General features: G+C 38.3%; 1 protein-coding gene across 13 annotated transcripts in view; it reads left to right on the forward strand.

Moving 5' to 3' along the window:
- Positions 1-18,680, forward strand: part of NSD1 (nuclear receptor binding SET domain protein 1) — a 144,863-nt gene that overhangs the window by 75,012 nt on the left and 51,171 nt on the right. For all 13 annotated transcript variants that reach the window (XM_067031946.1, XM_059061609.2, XM_067031944.1 and 10 more), the window contains 3 exons: positions 10,259-10,383; positions 15,183-15,456; positions 16,826-16,935. In XM_067031946.1, coding sequence (XP_066888047.1) covers positions 10,259-10,383; positions 15,183-15,456; positions 16,826-16,935 — 509 coding nt within the window. The remainder of the gene's footprint in view (positions 1-10,258; positions 10,384-15,182; positions 15,457-16,825; positions 16,936-18,680) is intronic.

Raw genomic sequence — 18,680 nt, forward strand, 5'->3', positions numbered from 1 at the left:
ACTGTTATTGTTTTACTGTCTGTTTCTCCTGTCATTTCTGTTAGTGTTTTCTTCATATATTTGTGTGTTCTGATGTTACATACATATTTATTTTTGATTGTTTATGATTGTTATCTTTTAAAATATGTTTATAATTGTTTATTTTCCTGGTAAATTGATTCTTTTATCATTATATAATGTCCTTATTTGCCTCTAGAGATAGTATTGGCTTGTCTATTTTGTTCAACTATGGCTACCTCTGCTCTCGTTTGCATGTAATATCTTTCATCCTTTTGGTTTCAGTCTACATATGTCTTTACATCTAAGGTGATGTTATCTTGTAGAATGAATATAGTTGCATCTTGTTTTTTTTAGTCCATTTAGCCACGCTATGTCTTTTGATCGAGCAGTTTAACCCATTTACATTCAAAGAAATTATTGACAGGGAAGGACTTATTGCCATTTTAATTGTTTTCTGTCTTGCAGCTAATTTGTCCCTCTTATCTCTCTTGCAGCCCTCCTTTGTATTTCTTTGATTTTTTTTTATATTGATATACTTTGATTTCTTTCTGATTTTATCTTCTGTAGGTATTTTCTTTGTGGTTACCATGGGGCTTACATAAAACATTTTTTTAAAAAATTTATTTATTTATTTATTTATGGCTGTGTTGGGTCTTCGTTTCTGTGCAAGGGCTTTCTCTAGTTGTGGCAAGCGGTGGTCACTCTTCATCGTGGTGCGTGGGCCTCTCACTATCGTGGCCTTTCTTGTTGCGGAGTGCAGGGTCCAGACGTGCAGGCTTATTAGTAATTGTGGCTCACAGGCCTAGTTGTTCCACAGCATGTGGGATCTTCCCAGACCAGGGCTCAAACCCGTGTCCCCTGCATTGGCAGGCAGATTCTCAACCACTGTGCCACCAGGGAAGCCCACATAAAACATTTTATAGTTATAGCAAACTGTTTGGAGCTGGTAATGATGTAACTTCAATTGTGTACAAAAACTCTTTTACATCTCCCCATTCCCACTTTGTTATTGATGTCACAAATTACGTGTATTCATTAACATAGTTCTATAATTATAGTTATTTCTTATGGTATTGTCTTTTAAATTCAATACCAGACTTAAAAGTGCTTTATATGCCACCATTATAGTATTACAGTATTGTATTGGTCTATATATTTACCTTTATCAGCTATTTTTATTTTATATGCCTTGGTGTTGCTGCCTAATGGCCTTTTGTTTCAACTTTTAGGACTCCTTTTAGCATTTTTTTGTAAAGGAGAGCTTGTGGTTATGAACTCAGCTTTTGTTTTACATTTAAAAAATATTTATTTAATTTATAGTTTTGGCTGTGTCAGGTCCTTTTTTAAAAAAAATAAATTTATTTTATTTTTTGGCTGCTCTGGGTCTTTGTTGCTGCGCGTGGGCTTTCTCTAGTTGCAGCGAGCGGGGGATACTCTTTGTTGCAGTGCACGGACTTATTGCAGTGGCTTCTCTTGTTGCAGAGCATGGGCTCTAGGCACGCAGGCATCAGTAATTGTGGCACGTGGGCTCAGTAGTTGTGGCACATGGGCTTGGTAGTTGTGGCTCGCGGGCTCTAGAGTGCAGGCTCAGTAGTTGTGGCACACGGGCTTAGTTGCTCCATGGCATGTGGGATCTTCCTGCACCAGGGCTCGAACTTGTGTCCCCCTGCATTGGCAGGTGGATTCTTAACCACTGCGCCACCAGGGAAGTTCGCATCAGGTCTTAGTTGTGGCATGCAGGGTCTTCGTTGAGGCGTGTGAGATCTTTAGTTGTGGCACGCAGGCTCTTCGTTGTGGTACCAGACTTCTCTCTAGTGGTGGTGTGTGGGTTTTCTCTCTCTAGTTGTGGTATGTGGGCTCTGTAGTTGCAGCACACGGACTCTCTCGCTGAGGTGCTCGAGCTCAGTAGTTGTGATGCGTGGGCTTAGTTGCCCTGCAGCATGTGGGATCCTAGTTCCCTGACCAGGGATCGAACCTGTGTCCCCTGCATTGGAAGGTGGTTCTTTACCACTGGACCACCAGGGAAGTCCCAGATTTTGTTTTAGAAAATTCATTTCATCATCTTCTTTTTTTTTTCCGGTACGCGAGCCTCTCACTGTTGTGGCCTCTCCCATTGCAGAGCACAGCCTCCGAATTCACAGGCTCAGCGGCCATGGCTCACGGGCCTAGCCGCTTCGAGACATGTGGGATCCTCCCGGACCGGGGCACGAACCTGTGTCCTCTGCATCGGCAGGCAGACTCTCAACCACTGTGCCACCAGGGAAGCCCTCATCTTCATTTTTGAAGGACAGTTTTCCAGATTATAGTAATCTCGGTTGGAAGTTTTAAAATTTTAGCACTTTGAATGCCACTCTCTTCTGGCCTGTAAGGTTTCCACTGATAATCTAATGTGAGTTCCCTTGTCCTTGACTAGTTGCTTTTCTCACTTCTTTCAAGATTCTCTCTTTGTCTTTGTCTTTTGATAGTTTGATTATAATGTGTCTCACTGTGAGCCTCTTTGAGTTCATTCTGGCTGGAGATCTTCAGCTTCTGATATGAGATGCCCCATTTCCTTTTTCAGATTTGGGAAAATTTTGACCATAATTTATTCAAATTCTCTTCTCCTTTTGGAACTCTCATAATGTGTGGATTGGTTTGCTTCATTCTTTTTTCTTTGACTTGTTAATTTCAAATGACTTGTGTTTGAGTTTGCTGATTCTGTCCTATGCTTAAGTCTGTTGTTTAATCTCTCTATTGAATTTTTCAATTCAGTTATTATGTTCTTTAGCTCCAGAATTTCTGTTTGGTTCCTTTTTATAGTTTCTGTCTTGCTGATACTCTCAGTTGTTCATGTTACTGTTTTCATGGTTTCTTTTAGTTATCCGTGTTTTCTTGTAGATCATTGAGCTTCCTTAATACAATTGTTTTGAATTCTTTCCCATAATTCATAGATCTCTGTTAGTTTCTGGAGATTTATTTTGATCCTTTGGGCCATGTTTCCTAGTTTCTTCATGTACTTCATGAGTTTTTTCCCCTGAGTTTTTTGGGGTTTGTTTTTGTTTTTGGCTGTGTGGCGCAGCATGTAGGAATCTTAGTTCAACCAGGGATTGAACTCATGCCCCCTGTAGTGGAAGCACGGAGTCTCAACCACTGGACCACCAGGGAAGTCCCCTTCCCCTGAGTTTTATGTGTTTTGTTTGTTTGTTTGTTTGTTTTTTGTGGTACGCAGTCCTCTCACTGTTGTGGTCTCTCCCGTTGTGGAGCACAGGCTCAGCGGCCATGGCTCACGGGCCCAGCCGCTCCACGGCACGCGGGATCCTCCCGGACCGGGGCACGAACCCGTATCCCCTCCATCGGCAGGCGGACTCCCCAACCACTGCGCCACCAGAGAAGCCCGAGTTTTATGTGTTTGACACTGGCTTCATACAGGGGAAAACTCACCAATCACCTTGGCTAGGGATTCTGGGGACCTCTGGAACCTTTTTTTTGAGGATGGGCTTCTCTGGCTTGTGTGTGTAGTTTCCTAATTAGAGAGGTTTGTCCGTTTCTTTTTCAGGAGCTCCTAATCTCTTGCTTCTTCTAGTGTTTTTCTGCAGTACTGCAGGTTAGCCATTGCTACTGCAACAAGCTTTCTCACTCTCTTTAATTCTCAATAGTCCCTAGGTATCTGAAGCATGTTGGCTCTCTGTCAGCTCCCAGAAGCAGGCAAAACAGATACTAGTCCCTTGGGCAGTTTTCTAAAAATCTGGATTGCCAAATGCTCCCTTCTTTCCCTCCCTTTGTAGAGAGAAGCCAAGAGTTGAGTGCCTTCTTCCAATCTTACCAAGCCCTGCTGGCCTCTGTCTGTGTCATACAGGCGCTCTGGTTCCACAACATGCTGCCCACTCTTTCATTTGTTTTCAGTGCCCCCAGGAGTCCAAACTGTGTGCCTTCTGTTTGTGCTCCCAGTCAGGTTAGACAGAAACCGGCCCCTTGGGCAGCCCTATGAAAAGCTGGAATGTTGAACATCCCCATCCTCCACTCCCCAGCTTTGAGGGGGAGCTCAGCTGTGCTTGCTTCTGAGTGGGAATTTCAGATAAAGTGAATTGGCTCTTGTAATCCATTTCAGTGCTATTGTTCTTGGCTTTGCACTTGCCCTGGGGTAGTGTAACTTATTCTTAACTGATTTCTAGAGTACTCACAAAGGTGTTTTGATGCATGTATTGTTAGTTTGGTATCTCTGTGAGGGAAATAATGTGGGGACTTTCTATTCTGCCAGCTTGCTGTTGTCTGCTCTTGCTTCATGCCTTTTTAATGCCAACTAATATTCCAGTGTACAAATAAGCCATGTTTTATATTTTATTTATTCTTTCATCAACTGATCAACATTCTGATTGTTTTTACTTTTTGGCCTTTATAAATAATGCTGTTAGGAACATTCGTGTGCAGTGTTTTGTGTGGATGTGTTTTTATTTTTACTGTATACCTAGGATTGGAATTCCTGGGTCATTGGGTAATTATATGTATAAGTTTTGAGGAACTGCCAGAATGTTCAGTAATTGTGGCACATGGGCTCAGTAGTTGTGGTGCTCGTGCTTAGTTGCTCCATGGCATGTGGGATTTTCCCAGACCAAGGATCAAACCCGTGCCCCCTGTATTGGCAGGCGGATTCTTAATCACTGCACCACCAGGGTAGTCCCCTTTGCTTGTTTTTTAATTGGGCTATTTGTCTTTTTATTATTGAATTGTAAGAATTCTTTACATGGTCTAGATATAAGTCCATTATTAGATATGATTTGCATATACTTTCTCCTGTGTTGTGGGTTTACCTTTTATATTCTTGATTTTATATATATATATATATATATATATATATATATATATATATATATATATATATATATATATTTTTTTTTTTTTTTTTTTTTGTGGTACGTGGGCCTCTCACTGTTGTGGCCTCTCCCATTGCGGAGCACAGGCTCCGGACGCGCAGGCTCAGCGGCCATGGCTCACAGGCCCAGCCGCTCTGCGGCATGTGGGATCTTCCCGGACCGGGGTACGAACCCGCGTTCCCTGCATCGGCAGGCGGATTCTCAACCACTGCGCCACCAGGGAAGCCCTTGATTATATATTTTGAAGCACAAAAGTTCTTAATTTTGATGAGGTCTGGTTTGTCTATTTTTTCTTTGGTTCCTTGTGCTTTTGGTGTCATACCTAAGTATCCATTGCCTAATCCAGTTGTCTAAGCACCATTAGTAGAAAAGGGTATTCTTTCTCCATTGAATGGTCATGGCATCCTATTTGAAAATCTTTTGACCATAAATGTGATGGTTTATTTCTGGGCTCTCAGTTATTTTTTATTGATATGTATGTATGTGTGTCTTTATGCTAGTACCACAAAGTCTTAATCTTTGTAGTAATTAATTATTGTAGTTTTGAAATCAGAAAGTGCAAGTCCTCCAACTTTATCTTTTTTCAAGATTGTTTTGGCTCAAGATTGTTTCGGCTTTGCATTTCTGTATTTATTTTAGGAGTTTCTTATCATTTCTGCCAAAAAGCCAACTGGAATTTAGTTAGCGGTTGTGCTGAATCTGTAGGTCAGTTTGGGCAGTGTTGGCACTGTATAACAATGTTAAGTTTTCCAAACTATGAACAAGGGATGGCTCTTCATTAATTTAGGCTGTCTTTGATCTCTTTCAACAATATTTTGTAGTTTTCAGTGTAGAAGTCTTGCACTTCTTCTGTTCATTTTATTCCTAAGTATTTTAACCTTTTTCGACGCTATTATAAATAAAATTGTTCTCTTAATTTCATTTTTGGATTTCCCATTGCTAGTATATAGAAATACAGTTGATTTTTATATATTGATCTTATGTGTTGCAACCTTGCTGAACTCATATTTTAGCTCTAATCATTTTGTTGTGAATTCCTTAGGATTTTCTATGTGTGTGATCATGCCATCAGCCAAAAGAGATAGTTTTACCTCATCCTTTCTCATCTGGATGCCTTTTAGTTCTTTTTCTTGCCTGATTGCCCTAGCTAGATCCTTCAGTGCATTGTTGAGGGTAAGTAGAGTGAACAGACATCCTTCTGTTGCTCCTGATCTTAGGGGGAAAGCAGCTGATTTTTAACCATTTAACTATGATATTAACTGTGATTTTGATAGGTGGCCTTTCAGCTTGAGAAAGTTCCCTTCTGTACCTAGTTTATTTAGTTTTTCAGATGTTTTTTCTATGCCTATTGAGATGATTATTCCTGTTTATTCTATTAACATGATGTATTCATTTACAGTTTTCTTAGAGGGGCTTGAATTTTCCTGGCCCATCAGGCTGCAAATCCACAGGAGGACCAGTCACAATTTCTCAAGGACTTGTTCTCACTCCTGCTCCCCTTTTACTTTGTGCCGAGGCACCTTTCCTTGTGGTCTTCTGGGGGTTGCGACATGGTTTACTTCTGTTTTACCGTAACTCTGAGGATAGAGCCCTTTGAGGCCAAAGTTTAGTCTCCGTTAAACTTCTGCCTCCTAAGCCAAAAAGCCCTCAGGACAAAATCAGTTTCAGGGCTCTACTTGTTTCCCTGTGTTATTACTTTCCATTAGTTTTTGGTTTGCAGTTCTTTACAATTTTGTCAGTTTTTTGCTTCTTCTTCTTTTTTTTTTAAATTTTTTTAATTTTTTTAGTACGCGGGCCTCTCACTGCTGTGGCCTCTCCCGTTGCAGAGCACAGGCTTCGGACGTGCAGGCTCCGTGGCCATGGCTCACAGGCCCAGCTGCTCCGCGGCATGTGGGATCTTCCCGCACCGGTGCACGAACCCGCGTCCCCTGCATCAGCAGGCGGATTCTCAACCACTGCGCCACCAGGGAAGCCCTTTTGCTTCTTTTAAGGTGGTTTTTATTTTTATTTTTTAAAAAATTTATTTATTTATTTATTTATTTATGGCTGCATTGGGTCTTCGTTGTTGCACGTGCGGGCTTTCTCTAGTTGTGGTGAGCAGGGGCTGACCTTTGTTGTGGTGCGCTGGCTTCTCATTGCGGTGGCTTCTTTTGTTGTGGAGCATGGGGTCTAGGTGCACGGGCTTCAGTAGTTGTGGCACATGGGCTCAGTAGTTGTGGCTCACGGGCTCTAGAGCGCAGGCTCAGTAGTTGTGGTGCACGGGCTTAGTTGATCCACAGCATGTGAGATCTTCCTGGACCAGGGCTCGAACCCATGTCCCCTGCATTGGCAGGCGGATTCTTAATCACTCTGCCACCAGGAAGTCCCTAAGGTGGTTTTTTAAAGACTTTATACAGCATTTTTATTTGCTTTCAACAGGAAATTTGGGCTGAGTAACTTGCCATTATTATGAAGAGTTGTTTGGGGTTTTGCCTTTTTTCTCCCCCCTTAAGTTCTTTTGCCTCTGAGGTCCCAGAACTAGGGGAGTAGAGATGTGACAGGGGCTAATAAGCTGTATGGGCAGAGTGATATTGCTGTTAGTACTCTCGTTTTCTGGGAAACATCACTGTTTTGAAGAAAAGAAGAAAACTTACTCAAGGTATAAATTATGTACCACAAAATTCACACACTTTAAGTGTTCAACAAATGGTTTTCAGTAAATTTACTGAGTTCTGCATCCATCCCCATAAATCCCCTAAGATCCCGCTATCTCATTTATAGTTAGTCCCAGGCTACCAGTAGTCTACTCTCTATCTCTGTAGATTTGCTTTTTCTGGGCGTTTCATATTAATGTTATCATACAATGTGTGATCTTTTGTGTCTTGGTCTTTTCAGTTAGCATAATGTGTCTGTGGTTTATCTATATCATGGCATGTGGCAGTATCTTGTTCTTTATGGCCATGTGCCCAGCACCATATGGGTTGGCACCCATGTCCCAGATATCATACTTCTTATTCCCAGGGTGCTCCTCACTTTGCACATCCTGCCTTGTACTTCGGGACTCCCATGCCAAGCATGCCTTGTGCCTTCGATACCCTATGTCCTGTGCATCCTGTGCCTAGACACCCCACCTTTCTCTGCACCCCGTACCAGAAAATCCCACATCCAGGGTGCCCCATGCCTAGAACACCCCACTTTCTGGCTCCCTGTGTCTTCGGGACCCTATATCCTGTGCACCTAGCACCTTGGGAACCCTGCCCTCAGACATGGATGGCTCTGCTTACCTGTCCCCTGCTCCCCAACCCTTGCCTTTCTTTAGTTGCGCCCAATGTCTTGGGCTCCCACGCTGACTACCCTGGGTGCTGCACTCCTCCACCCTTAACTGTCCCCAATGCTCTGAGTCCTTTACCTGAGGCCTAGTGCCCTTGGTCCTGGGTATCCTGTGTCAGGCTCTTTAGTTCCTGTGTGCTGGGCCAGACCCTGTAACATATATGAGGTAAGGCAAGGGCTAGGGGTGGGGAATTATATATATATATATATATATATATATATACGTGTGTGTGTGTGTGTGGAGAAGGAGGGAGGGAGAGAGAGAGAGGGAGTTTTTATTGTTGAATGGTATTCCATTGTGTGGATATACCACATGTTACTTATCCACTTATCAGTTGGTGAACATGAACATTTGGGGCTGATTCAGCTTTTTGGATATTTTATTATTTTAACTGGTATGTGTGCACTCTGTAGTCTAAAGCTATTGCTAGACTTGTCCTGTATGAACAATTCATCTCCATTCTGCACAATAGGTCCTGGTTCTGTGCTTGGAATTGATGTGTATTTCCCAGAAAGTTAGTGGTGGTGTATTTTAGCTCCTGTTCGGTTTCATGTTTGCTGTGTACCATGTATTGAGGTTTGAATGATCTGCTCCTCGTTCCATTGGCTTTTGTAATTTTCTAGCTTTTAATATTCCCTTCCAGTATCAAAAAGGCCATATTCTTCTTTTGTTTCTGATATTCCTTACCTTAGCTTGGCAACCACTTTATGTAGTCTCCATAGTTTTGCCTATTCCAGAATGTCATAAAGTTGGAATCCTACAGTATGTAAACTTTTAAATTGGCTTTTTACACTTGGTTATATGCATTTAAGGTTCCTCCATGTCTTTTCATGACTTGATAGCTCATTTCTTTTCAGTGCTGAATAATAATCTATTGTCTGAATGTACCAGAGTGTATTTATCCATTCACCTACATCTTGGTTGCTTCCAAGTTTTGACAGTTTTGAATAAAGCTGCTATAAAAATCCATGTTCAGGTTTTTATGTGGTTCTAAGTTTTCACCTCCTTTTACATTAACTTGAAATAAACTAAATGATGTGTTACTGCTGTTTACTAATGTGAAATTACAGCAGTTAGAATTAGTAAAAAATTATTTTCCACATCTTGTCCTAAGTGAAGGTTTTATGGCTTGTTTCCATATGTGCTAAGGAGTAAGAGCCTTGGCCAAGCTTGCTGAGTCTGTGACCTTTCCTTTTTGGTCTCTACTTTTGTGTTTCTTTTATTGAGAGAACACCAGTATTACCACATTCAAATGAGGCAGGAATAGCTTTCTCTGAGGTCATCATATGATGAAATACTCCTGCCCTCTTGAGTAGATTGTATCCTGCGTTCTGTAGGCATTAGGCTCTGTTCCCAAAGAGTTTACAGTATAGTAAAATGATTATCGCATGTTAAGTATATTAAAACTGGGATGAAGTTTTATAGGGAAATTAATAATAGATATTTGTTTCACTATTAATTCAAGGAAAAATGGCATGATACTTTGATATTTTGATCATAAAACATGAGAAGAGTTGTTTTTTTTGTTGTTTTATTTTAAGAAAGTATCCAAAATTCTATATTCTATTTTATCTTTTCTGTCTTTGGCATACATGGCATACATTTTAAAATGTTATTGAGATAATGGTATACATATTATTAATTATATATTTTTGATGTTTCTAATGTGAAACTCACTATAACCATGATACAAAGTATATGTAAAATGCTTTTGAAATTCATGTGGTAGTGCTGATTAGGTAAATATTCTGTCATCTATTCATCCAATATTATGCATAGTCCAGAGAGATGTTATTTAATTCATTGTATTTTTTATGAATTTACCTGATTTAGAATCCATATTTTAATGTTAGCGTTGTCACTGTAGGACACTAGTTTCAGTTTAATTTCGTTAACGTTGGATGGGCTGTGTGTGTGTGTATAGAGCAACAAAAGTCTCCTTTCTTCCAAATTTTGCATAGGATAGACCATAGCAAATAGCCATAGCGTTTTTGTGAGTTTCCTATTTCTGTACCTTTGGAAGTACAGAGATAGTTGCATGAAAACGTTGGGTTTCCCTCTGACTTGGTTAATACTGAACTTGTTTCTCCTCTTATAGCTGTGCGGTCAGAGAAGAAACGCCTTAGGAAGCCAAGCAAGTGGCTTCTGGAATATACAGAAGAATATGATCAGATATTTGCTCCTAAGAAAAAACAAAAGAAGGTACAGGAACAGGTGCACAAGGTACATTCCACCATTTCAACAACCTTTCATCAGTCCTTTTAGGATACCACAGTTTTCCATTCAATATCATATTTTATCTTCATGGGACAATAATTTCCTTAACTGGGATCTTGTTTTTCAGTTGTTTATTTCCAGCTTCTGGCACAGTACTAAGCCTGTATTAATTATACAGGAAATGTATAAATGAGTCTGTGTACTATGTGTGTATAGTGTGTGTATATATAGTATATTTTCCCCCATTGCTTTCAAAATGTATTTAATGATTTAGGAATATTGTTATGATAAAATGTTTAGTAAAAAATACAGGGTATTAAAAAGAATAGTATGATCCTAATTATACCTTATATCCTAATATACCTTATATGCTTTATTTTTATTATTTATTATTATTTTTTAACATCTTTATTGGAGTATAACTGTTTTACAATGGTGTGTTAGTTTCTGCTTTACAACAAAGTGAATCAGTTATACATATACATATGTTCCCATATCTCTTCCCTCTTGCGTCTCCCTCCCTCCCACCCTCCCTATCCCACCCTCCCTATCCCACCCCTCTAGGTGGTCACAAAGCACAGAGCTGATCTCCCTGTGCTATGCGGCTGCTTTCCACTAGCTATCTATTTTACATTTGGTAGTGTATATATGTCCGTGCCACTCTCTCACTTTGTCACAGCCTACCCTTCCCCCTCCCCACATCCTCAAGTCCATTCTCTAGTAGGTCTGCATCTCCATTCCCATCTTACCCCTAGGTTCATCATGACCTTTTTTTCCCTTAGATTCCATATATATGTGTTAGCATACAGTATTTGTTTTTCTCTTTCTGACTTATTTCACTCTGTATGACAGACTCTAGGTCCATCCACTTCACTACAAATAACTCAATTTTGTTTCTTTTATGGCTGAGTAATATTCCATTGTATATATGTGCCACATCTTCTTTTTTTGTATTTTATTTATTTTTATTTTTTTTAATTTTAATTTTTTTTTTTTACATCTTTATTGGAGTATAACTGTTTCACAATAGTGTGTTCATTTTTCCTTTACAACAAACTGAATCAGCTATACATATACACATGTTCCCACATCTCCTCCCTCTTGCATCACCCTCTCTCCCACCCTCCCTATCCCACCCCACCAGGCGGTCACAAAGCAAAGAGGTGATCCCCCTGTGCCATGCAGCAGCCTCCCACCAGCCATCTAACTTACATTTGATAGTGTATACATGTCCCCGCCACTCTCCCACCCTGTCACAGCCCACCCTTCCCCTCCCCATATCCTCAAGTCCATGCTCAAGTAAGTCTGTGTTTTATTCCCGTCCTACCACTAATCTCTTCATGACATTTTTTTCCCTTAGAGTCCATATATATGTGTTAGCATACGGTGTTTGTTTTTCTCCTTCTGACTTACTTCACTCTGTATGACAGACACCAGGTCCATCCACCTCATTATAAATAACTCAGTTTCATTTCTTTTTATGGCTGAGTAATATTCCATTGTATATATGTGCCACATCTTCTTTATCCATTCATCTGTTGATGGACACTTAGGTTGCTTCCATGTCCTGGCTATTGTAAATAGAGCTGCAATGAACATTTTGGTACATGAGTCTTTCTGAATTATGGTTTTCTCAGGGTATATGCCCAGTAGTGGGATTGCTGGGTCGTATGGTAGGTCTATTTGTAGTTTTTTAAGGAACCTCCATACTGTTCTCCATAGTGGCTGTATCAATTTACATTCCCACCAGCAGTGCAAGAGGGTTCCCTTTTCTCCACACCCTCTCCAGCATTTATTGTTTCTAGAGTTTTTGATGATGGCCAGTCTGACTGGTGTGAGATGATATCTCATTGTAGTTTTGATTTGCATTTCTCTAATGATTAATGAGGTTGAGCATTCTTTTATGTGTTTGTTAGCAATCTGTATATCTTCTTTGGAGAAATGTCTATTTAGTTCTTCTGCCCATTTTTGGATTGGGTTGTTTGTTTTTTTGTTATTGAGCTGCGTGAGTTGCTTATAAATTTTGGAGGTTAATCCTTTGTCAGTTGCTTCATTTGCAAATGTTTTCTCCCATTCTGAGGGTTGTCTTTTGGTCTTGTTTATGGTATCCTTTGCTGTGCAAAAGCTTTTAAGTTTCATTAGGTCCCATTTGTTTATTTGTGTTTTTATTTCCATTTCTCTAGGAGGTGGGTCAAAAGATCTTGCTGTGATTTATGTCATAGAGTGTTCTGCCTATGTTTTCCTCTAAGAGTTTGATAGTGTCTGGCCTTACATGTAGGTCTTTAACCCATTTTGAGTTTATTTTTGTGTGTGGTGTTAGGGAGTGTTCTAATTTCATACTCTTACATGTACCTGTCTAGTTTTCCCAGCACCACTTACTGAAGAGGCTGTCTTTTCTCCACTGTATATTCTTGCCTCCTTTATCAAAGATAAGGTGACCATATGTGTGTGGGTTTATCTCTGGGCTTTCTATCCTGTTCCATTGATCTATATTTCTGTTTTTGTGCCAGTACCATACTGTCTTGATTACTGTAGCCTTGTAGTAGAGTCTGAAGTCAGGGAGCCTGATTCCTCCAGCTCCATTTTTCGTTCTCAAGATTGCTTTGGCTATTCGGGGTCCTTTGTGTTTCCATACAAATTGTGAAATTTTTTGTTCTAGTTCTGTAAAAAATGCCAGTGGTAATTTGATAGGGATTGCATTGAATCGGTAGATTGCTTTGGGTAGTTGAGTCATTTTCACAATGTTGATTCTTCCAATCCAAGAACATGGTATATCTCTCCATCTATTTGTATCATCTTTAATTCTTTCATCAGTGTCTTATAGTTTTCTGCATACAAGTCTTTTGTCTCCTTAGGTAGGTTTATTCCTAGATATTTTATTCTTTTTGTTGAGATGGTAAATGGGAGTATTTTCTTAATTTCCCTCTCAGATTTTTCATCATTAGTGTATAAGAATGCCAGAGATTTCTGTGCATTAATTTTGTATCCTGCTACTTTACCAAATTCATTGATTAGCTCTAGTAGTTTTCTGGTAGCATCCTTAGGATTCTCTATGTATAGTATCATGTCATCTGCAAACAGTGACAGCTTTACTTCTTCTTTTCCTATTTGGATTCCTTTTATTTCTTTTTTTCTTCTGATTGCTGTGGCTAGAACTTCCAAAACTAGGTTGAATAAGAGTGGTGAGAGTGGGCAACCTTGTCTTGTTCCTGATCTTAGTGGAAATGGTTTCAGTTTTTCACCATTGAGAACGATGCTGGCTGTGGGTTTGTCATATATGGCCTTTTTTATGTTGAGGAAAGTTCCCTCTATGCCTACTTTCTTCAGGGTTTTTATCATAAATGGGTGTTGAATTTTGTCAAAAGCTTTCTCTGCATCTATTGAGATGATCATATGGTTTTTCTCCTTCTATGCTTTATTTTTAAATTCAATTTCTTTAAACTCAAAGTATTTTAAAGTTATATTTTGACTCCACGTCCCTAAATAACATGCACCTCTAAGAAACATTTTTCTTCACAACCAATTTATCATGGTCATATCTATTAAGGTCAGTGTATCTAATAATAAATCCATATTTATATTTCCCCAATTATTTCGTAACCTTTACATTTAATTTATCCAAACCAAGATCCAGTATAGGACTACACATTCTATCTGGTTGTTACATTTCTTAAATCACCTTAAATCCAGGACAGTCCCCTCTTTTCATGACCATATGTAAGCAATGAGAGCAACACATTTAGGGTATCTGCCTTCTTGATTTGTGTGATTGTGTCTATGTTTCCTTTTAGGTAGTAGTTATAAGTAACAATTTGATAGATTCAAGTTAAACATTTTTGGCTAGATTACATGGTAGGTTTCATATGTTGTATGACATTGGAAGGTATTCAAACCTCAAATAGTTCACCGTGGTGACTAAGTGATTTCTCTCTTTTCAGTTATGTTTTACCTCTTTTGATCAAGCAGCAGTATATGTATAATTACTTTGGCTCCAAGAGAATGTCCTGTTTCCCATCAGCCATTTCCCTGATGGTTTTTAAAAAATAAAAATTGTAGATCCTTTTCTATATGAATAATTTCATTTGGGGTTACAAAATGAAGATTTTCAGATTTTTTTTTTCTTCTACTTATATTATCTATCAATCTGTCATTTTATAGTACTGAAATACATGAAAGGCATGTATTGCTTTCCCATTAATTTACCAACTCAACTTTGGAAGTTTATTATTAGCTGCTTTTATTGATGATATATTAGGGAATCTTTTTTTCTTTTTTTTAGATTATCACTATGGCTTTAATGAATTTTTATAGCTTCAGTGTATCTCAATCCAATGACATTTTTACCCTTTTAAAAAATTATAGTAAAATATAAAACATAAAATTTACAACTTTAACCATTTTTTAGTGTATAGTTCTGTGGCATTCAGTACACCCACATCGTTATGCAACCACTACCATTATCACCACTACCCATTATCTTCAGAAATTTTTCATGTCCCCAAACTGAAATTCTGTGTCTATTAAAAAATAACTTCCCGCTTCCCGATACCTTTAGCCCCTGACAACCACCATTCTGTTTTCTGTCTCTATGAATTTTACTATTCTAGGTACCTCATGTAAGTGGAATCATACAATATTTGTCCTTTTGTGTCAGGCTTATTTCAGTTAGTGTAATGTTGTCTTCAAGTTTCATCTATTTGTAGCACGTGTCAGAATTTCATTCCTTTATAAGTACATTATTCTTTTTGACACTTAAATTATAATGACTTTGGCCTATGGATTCCACATTTATCTTTTGCCCATAGGTAAGTTCCCGCCGTGAAGAGGAAAGCCTTTTAGCCCGGTGTCGATCTAGTGCTCAGAACAAACAGGTGGATGAGAATTCTTTGATTTCAACCAAAGAAGAGCCTCCAGTTCTTGAAAGGGAGGCTCCGTTTTTGGAAGGGCCCTTGGCTCAATCAGAACTTGGAGGTGGACATGCTGAGTTGCCACAGCTGACCTTGTCTGTGCCTGTGGCTCCGGAAGTCTCTCCACGGCCTGCCCTTGTTGAGTCTGAGGAATTGCTAGTTAAAACACCAGGTAAGATGGGGATGGGTCTCAGTATGTAAGTGGGTATAATTACAGGAAGCAGGAGATTTTAATATGTTTTGATGGAAAGCCAGTAGTGTATTTCTGTACAGCAAACTACCCACTTTGATTCTGGGAAATCCCTAATACTGGCTAATTGGATATAGTTAATGGCCATTAATTGGTGTACTGTCAGGAAGACATATTTTTAAAAAACTACTTTCTTTACAGTGTTATTGCTCTTCATGATTATTGATCAACCACAGTGTGAATCAACACCTAGGATAACAGGGTTTTGAGGAGGGGCACTGCGTACTAGTGGAGTAAACACATAAAAATTATACTTCAGATACTGACTTTACCAATCTTTGTGTTACTTGGGAAGTTGTTTAACCTCTGAACTTGTTTCCTTGATGTATAAAATGGAGACTGATGCAATGTATAAAGAAATTTACCTGACACATAGCAAGCAGCTGAGTGTGAATACTCCCTTGAAGTTAATTACCAATTTCTTTTCACTTTATCATTCTGTATAAACATGTCACCTGGTGAGAATTGGATCTAAACATACTGTCTCTAATTCACCTTCTGACATGTTTCTTTTCTTTTTTTAAATTTTTTAAAAAAATTTTTGTATTGGAGTAACCTTCTGACTTGAGTATTTTAGTCAGCCAAGGATGATTTTGGATGTAAATTTTTTATATTCCCAACAGTAGCTTGTGATATTATTCTTTAAAAATGGATCCCAATTGTGCATAATCAAATAAGGTGGAATCAAAAAGAATAATAAAGATAGTTACCACCTCATTGCCCATTATGTACCAAACTCTGTTATTAGGCTCTTTTATATAATTCTTAAGAGCAGTCCTACAAAGTAAACAAGTGTCTTTTACTTATTTAGGAGCAGAATAAGAATTCTAATCCTGGTCTATTTATGCCCAGAATTCAAGCTGTACTTTACCTCACTTCTCCTTTTGTTCTTACCACCAATTGATCGCTCTAAAGGGAGTTTTGCCCTTTTGATTTCTCCCTTAGTTCATTTGTGATTTTTTAAAAAAATGTATCAGCATATATGGTTTTTAGTAAGTGTGTGTATACACACACACACACACACTCTGACATAAGAACATCCTCACATTAGTTTGTGTCTGTATTGAGAAATATTTTCTTATTTTATGTTAACTAGTATTTTAGAATAAATAAATTTTTACCTTGTCCCTCCCCACAAGATGATGAGAAAAATATTTTAAAATGACTAATTTTTATATTTTGAGAAAAATAGAAAAATTACTAATTATATATATATATATATATGTTTTTTTAAAAAATTAGCTTGTGCCCAGTTTCTAAATCATCTAATGAAAAGATACATGCATTTCAGGAAATTATGAAAGTAAGCGTCAGAGAAAACCAACTAAGAAACTTCTTGAATCCAATGATTTAGACCCTGGATTTATGCCCAAGAAAGGGGAACTTGGCCTTACTAAAAAGGTATGTTATTTTAGTCAATTCTAAAATAGGGTTGAATCCAGGAAATAGGGGATTTTAAAAACAAATCTTCTAGTGATACTTATGACATCAATGCACATATACATAGAAATTATAGAATGTCAGAGTACACTTGGTGATGTGAGAGATCCTACATTAAGAGGCTGTTTTGCATTTGTACGGACATGTGTATCACTTGATTTTAGATTTTCTTTTCAAGTGAAAATGAAAAAGGTTTTTGGAGTTGAGTAAAGTTTGTGTTTGTTGTAATTTCTTTTCTGGGCTCAAAACCTCTTACCTGATTTCTACTTCACTTCTGTCTCTACAAGCCACTAACCTACTCTTATGCCATTGCCCTGTCTGCATAATACCTCAGAAAAGACCTAGCTCAGCTATAATCCAGGCAGAAACACTTGATTTTCAGTTTTGCAAACTTGGTTTCCATTAGCCAAGAAGGCATCATTAAATTGTAGTTGGAAATAGAAAATGATATTCTAATTCTATAATGGTTGATAACTAGATATTGATTCCTTAGGGTACATCCTGCTTTCTCTTTGTATTTGAGGAGTAACTCAGTGTATATGTTACAAATTCAGTTGTAGCTTGCACAGATTTCCTATTTTAAAAAATTCTTTTTCTTTAAAGAAAAAATGCAGATTGTAATCAAATCATAAATAGAGTTTTTGGAATTCTTTCCTTAGCTGTAACAAACTTCTGTCCTTTAATCCTATATTAAGGCCCCTAGTTTTTGTTAGTCACACACCTATAAGTGTAAAATTTAATTTATTTGTGTTTTTATACCTTATTTAAAGAGTCACATTATGTACTTTAGTGCCTTTGTTCTTCTCAAAGCAGTTTTATGACATGGACTTTTTGGTTGTCCTTAGACTCATCTCCTGCCCTCCGAACTCTCCGCAGTTTGTGCAACCTTCAGTGACAGTGTGTCTCTAACTCACTATCCTCTCATTGAACCCCACACTCTAGTAAGGCTGTGGTCATGTCCTTTTGCAGTGCTTTCTCTCCTGGATTTATATTATTCAAATCTTAGCCACTGCGCAAGATTGTTGGCAGAGGTAGATGGGAAGGGCCAGGGAAACTGGGATTCAGTTGCACGTTTTGAGCATGGAAGTGACATTCGCAATCAGATGATAAATTTAATGATATTGTGCAAAGTGAGTCATGGGAGGCTGTTGTCTTACTGCTAGAGGTGAGGTGCTGCAAATGTCATTGAAAGTAAGAATTCAGGTGAGTTAAGTGAATGATCCCTCCCCCTTTATGGAGCTATAATTGGCATATATAAGTTAATGATTTGAAGGAATAAGATGAATTTTGGATCCTCAATGTTTTTGAGACTGGGTTACTTAAAAATAGTGTTAATTTGTTTTTTAATAACTGCAAATGGAGTATAACCTTTAAAATTGTATAAAAAGTTTAAAAATATAGTGTTAATTTGTATGACCTTGCTCTGCCAAGTGCAGTTTTCTAATTGAAATTTAACTTGTCATGTTTGTGGGTTAATTTTTTCCCTAAGGGGATAAAAAGCATAATTTAGTTGATAATTTTAATTTATATAGGTGAAAGTGTCCCAGAACTCTTTGAGATTTAATTTACACCAATAAAATGCACAGATCTTAATTGTTCTGTTTGATGGTTCTAGACAGTTGTATGTACCATGTTAAGTACCACCCAAACTAAGTATGCTATATATCTATCACCCCTGGAAGTTTTCTTGTTTCCCTTTTCACTCA

The sequence above is a fragment of the Kogia breviceps genome, chromosome 4, assembly GCF_026419965.1.
Source record: "Kogia breviceps isolate mKogBre1 chromosome 4, mKogBre1 haplotype 1, whole genome shotgun sequence".
Taxonomy (NCBI): domain Eukaryota; kingdom Metazoa; phylum Chordata; class Mammalia; order Artiodactyla; family Physeteridae; genus Kogia; species Kogia breviceps.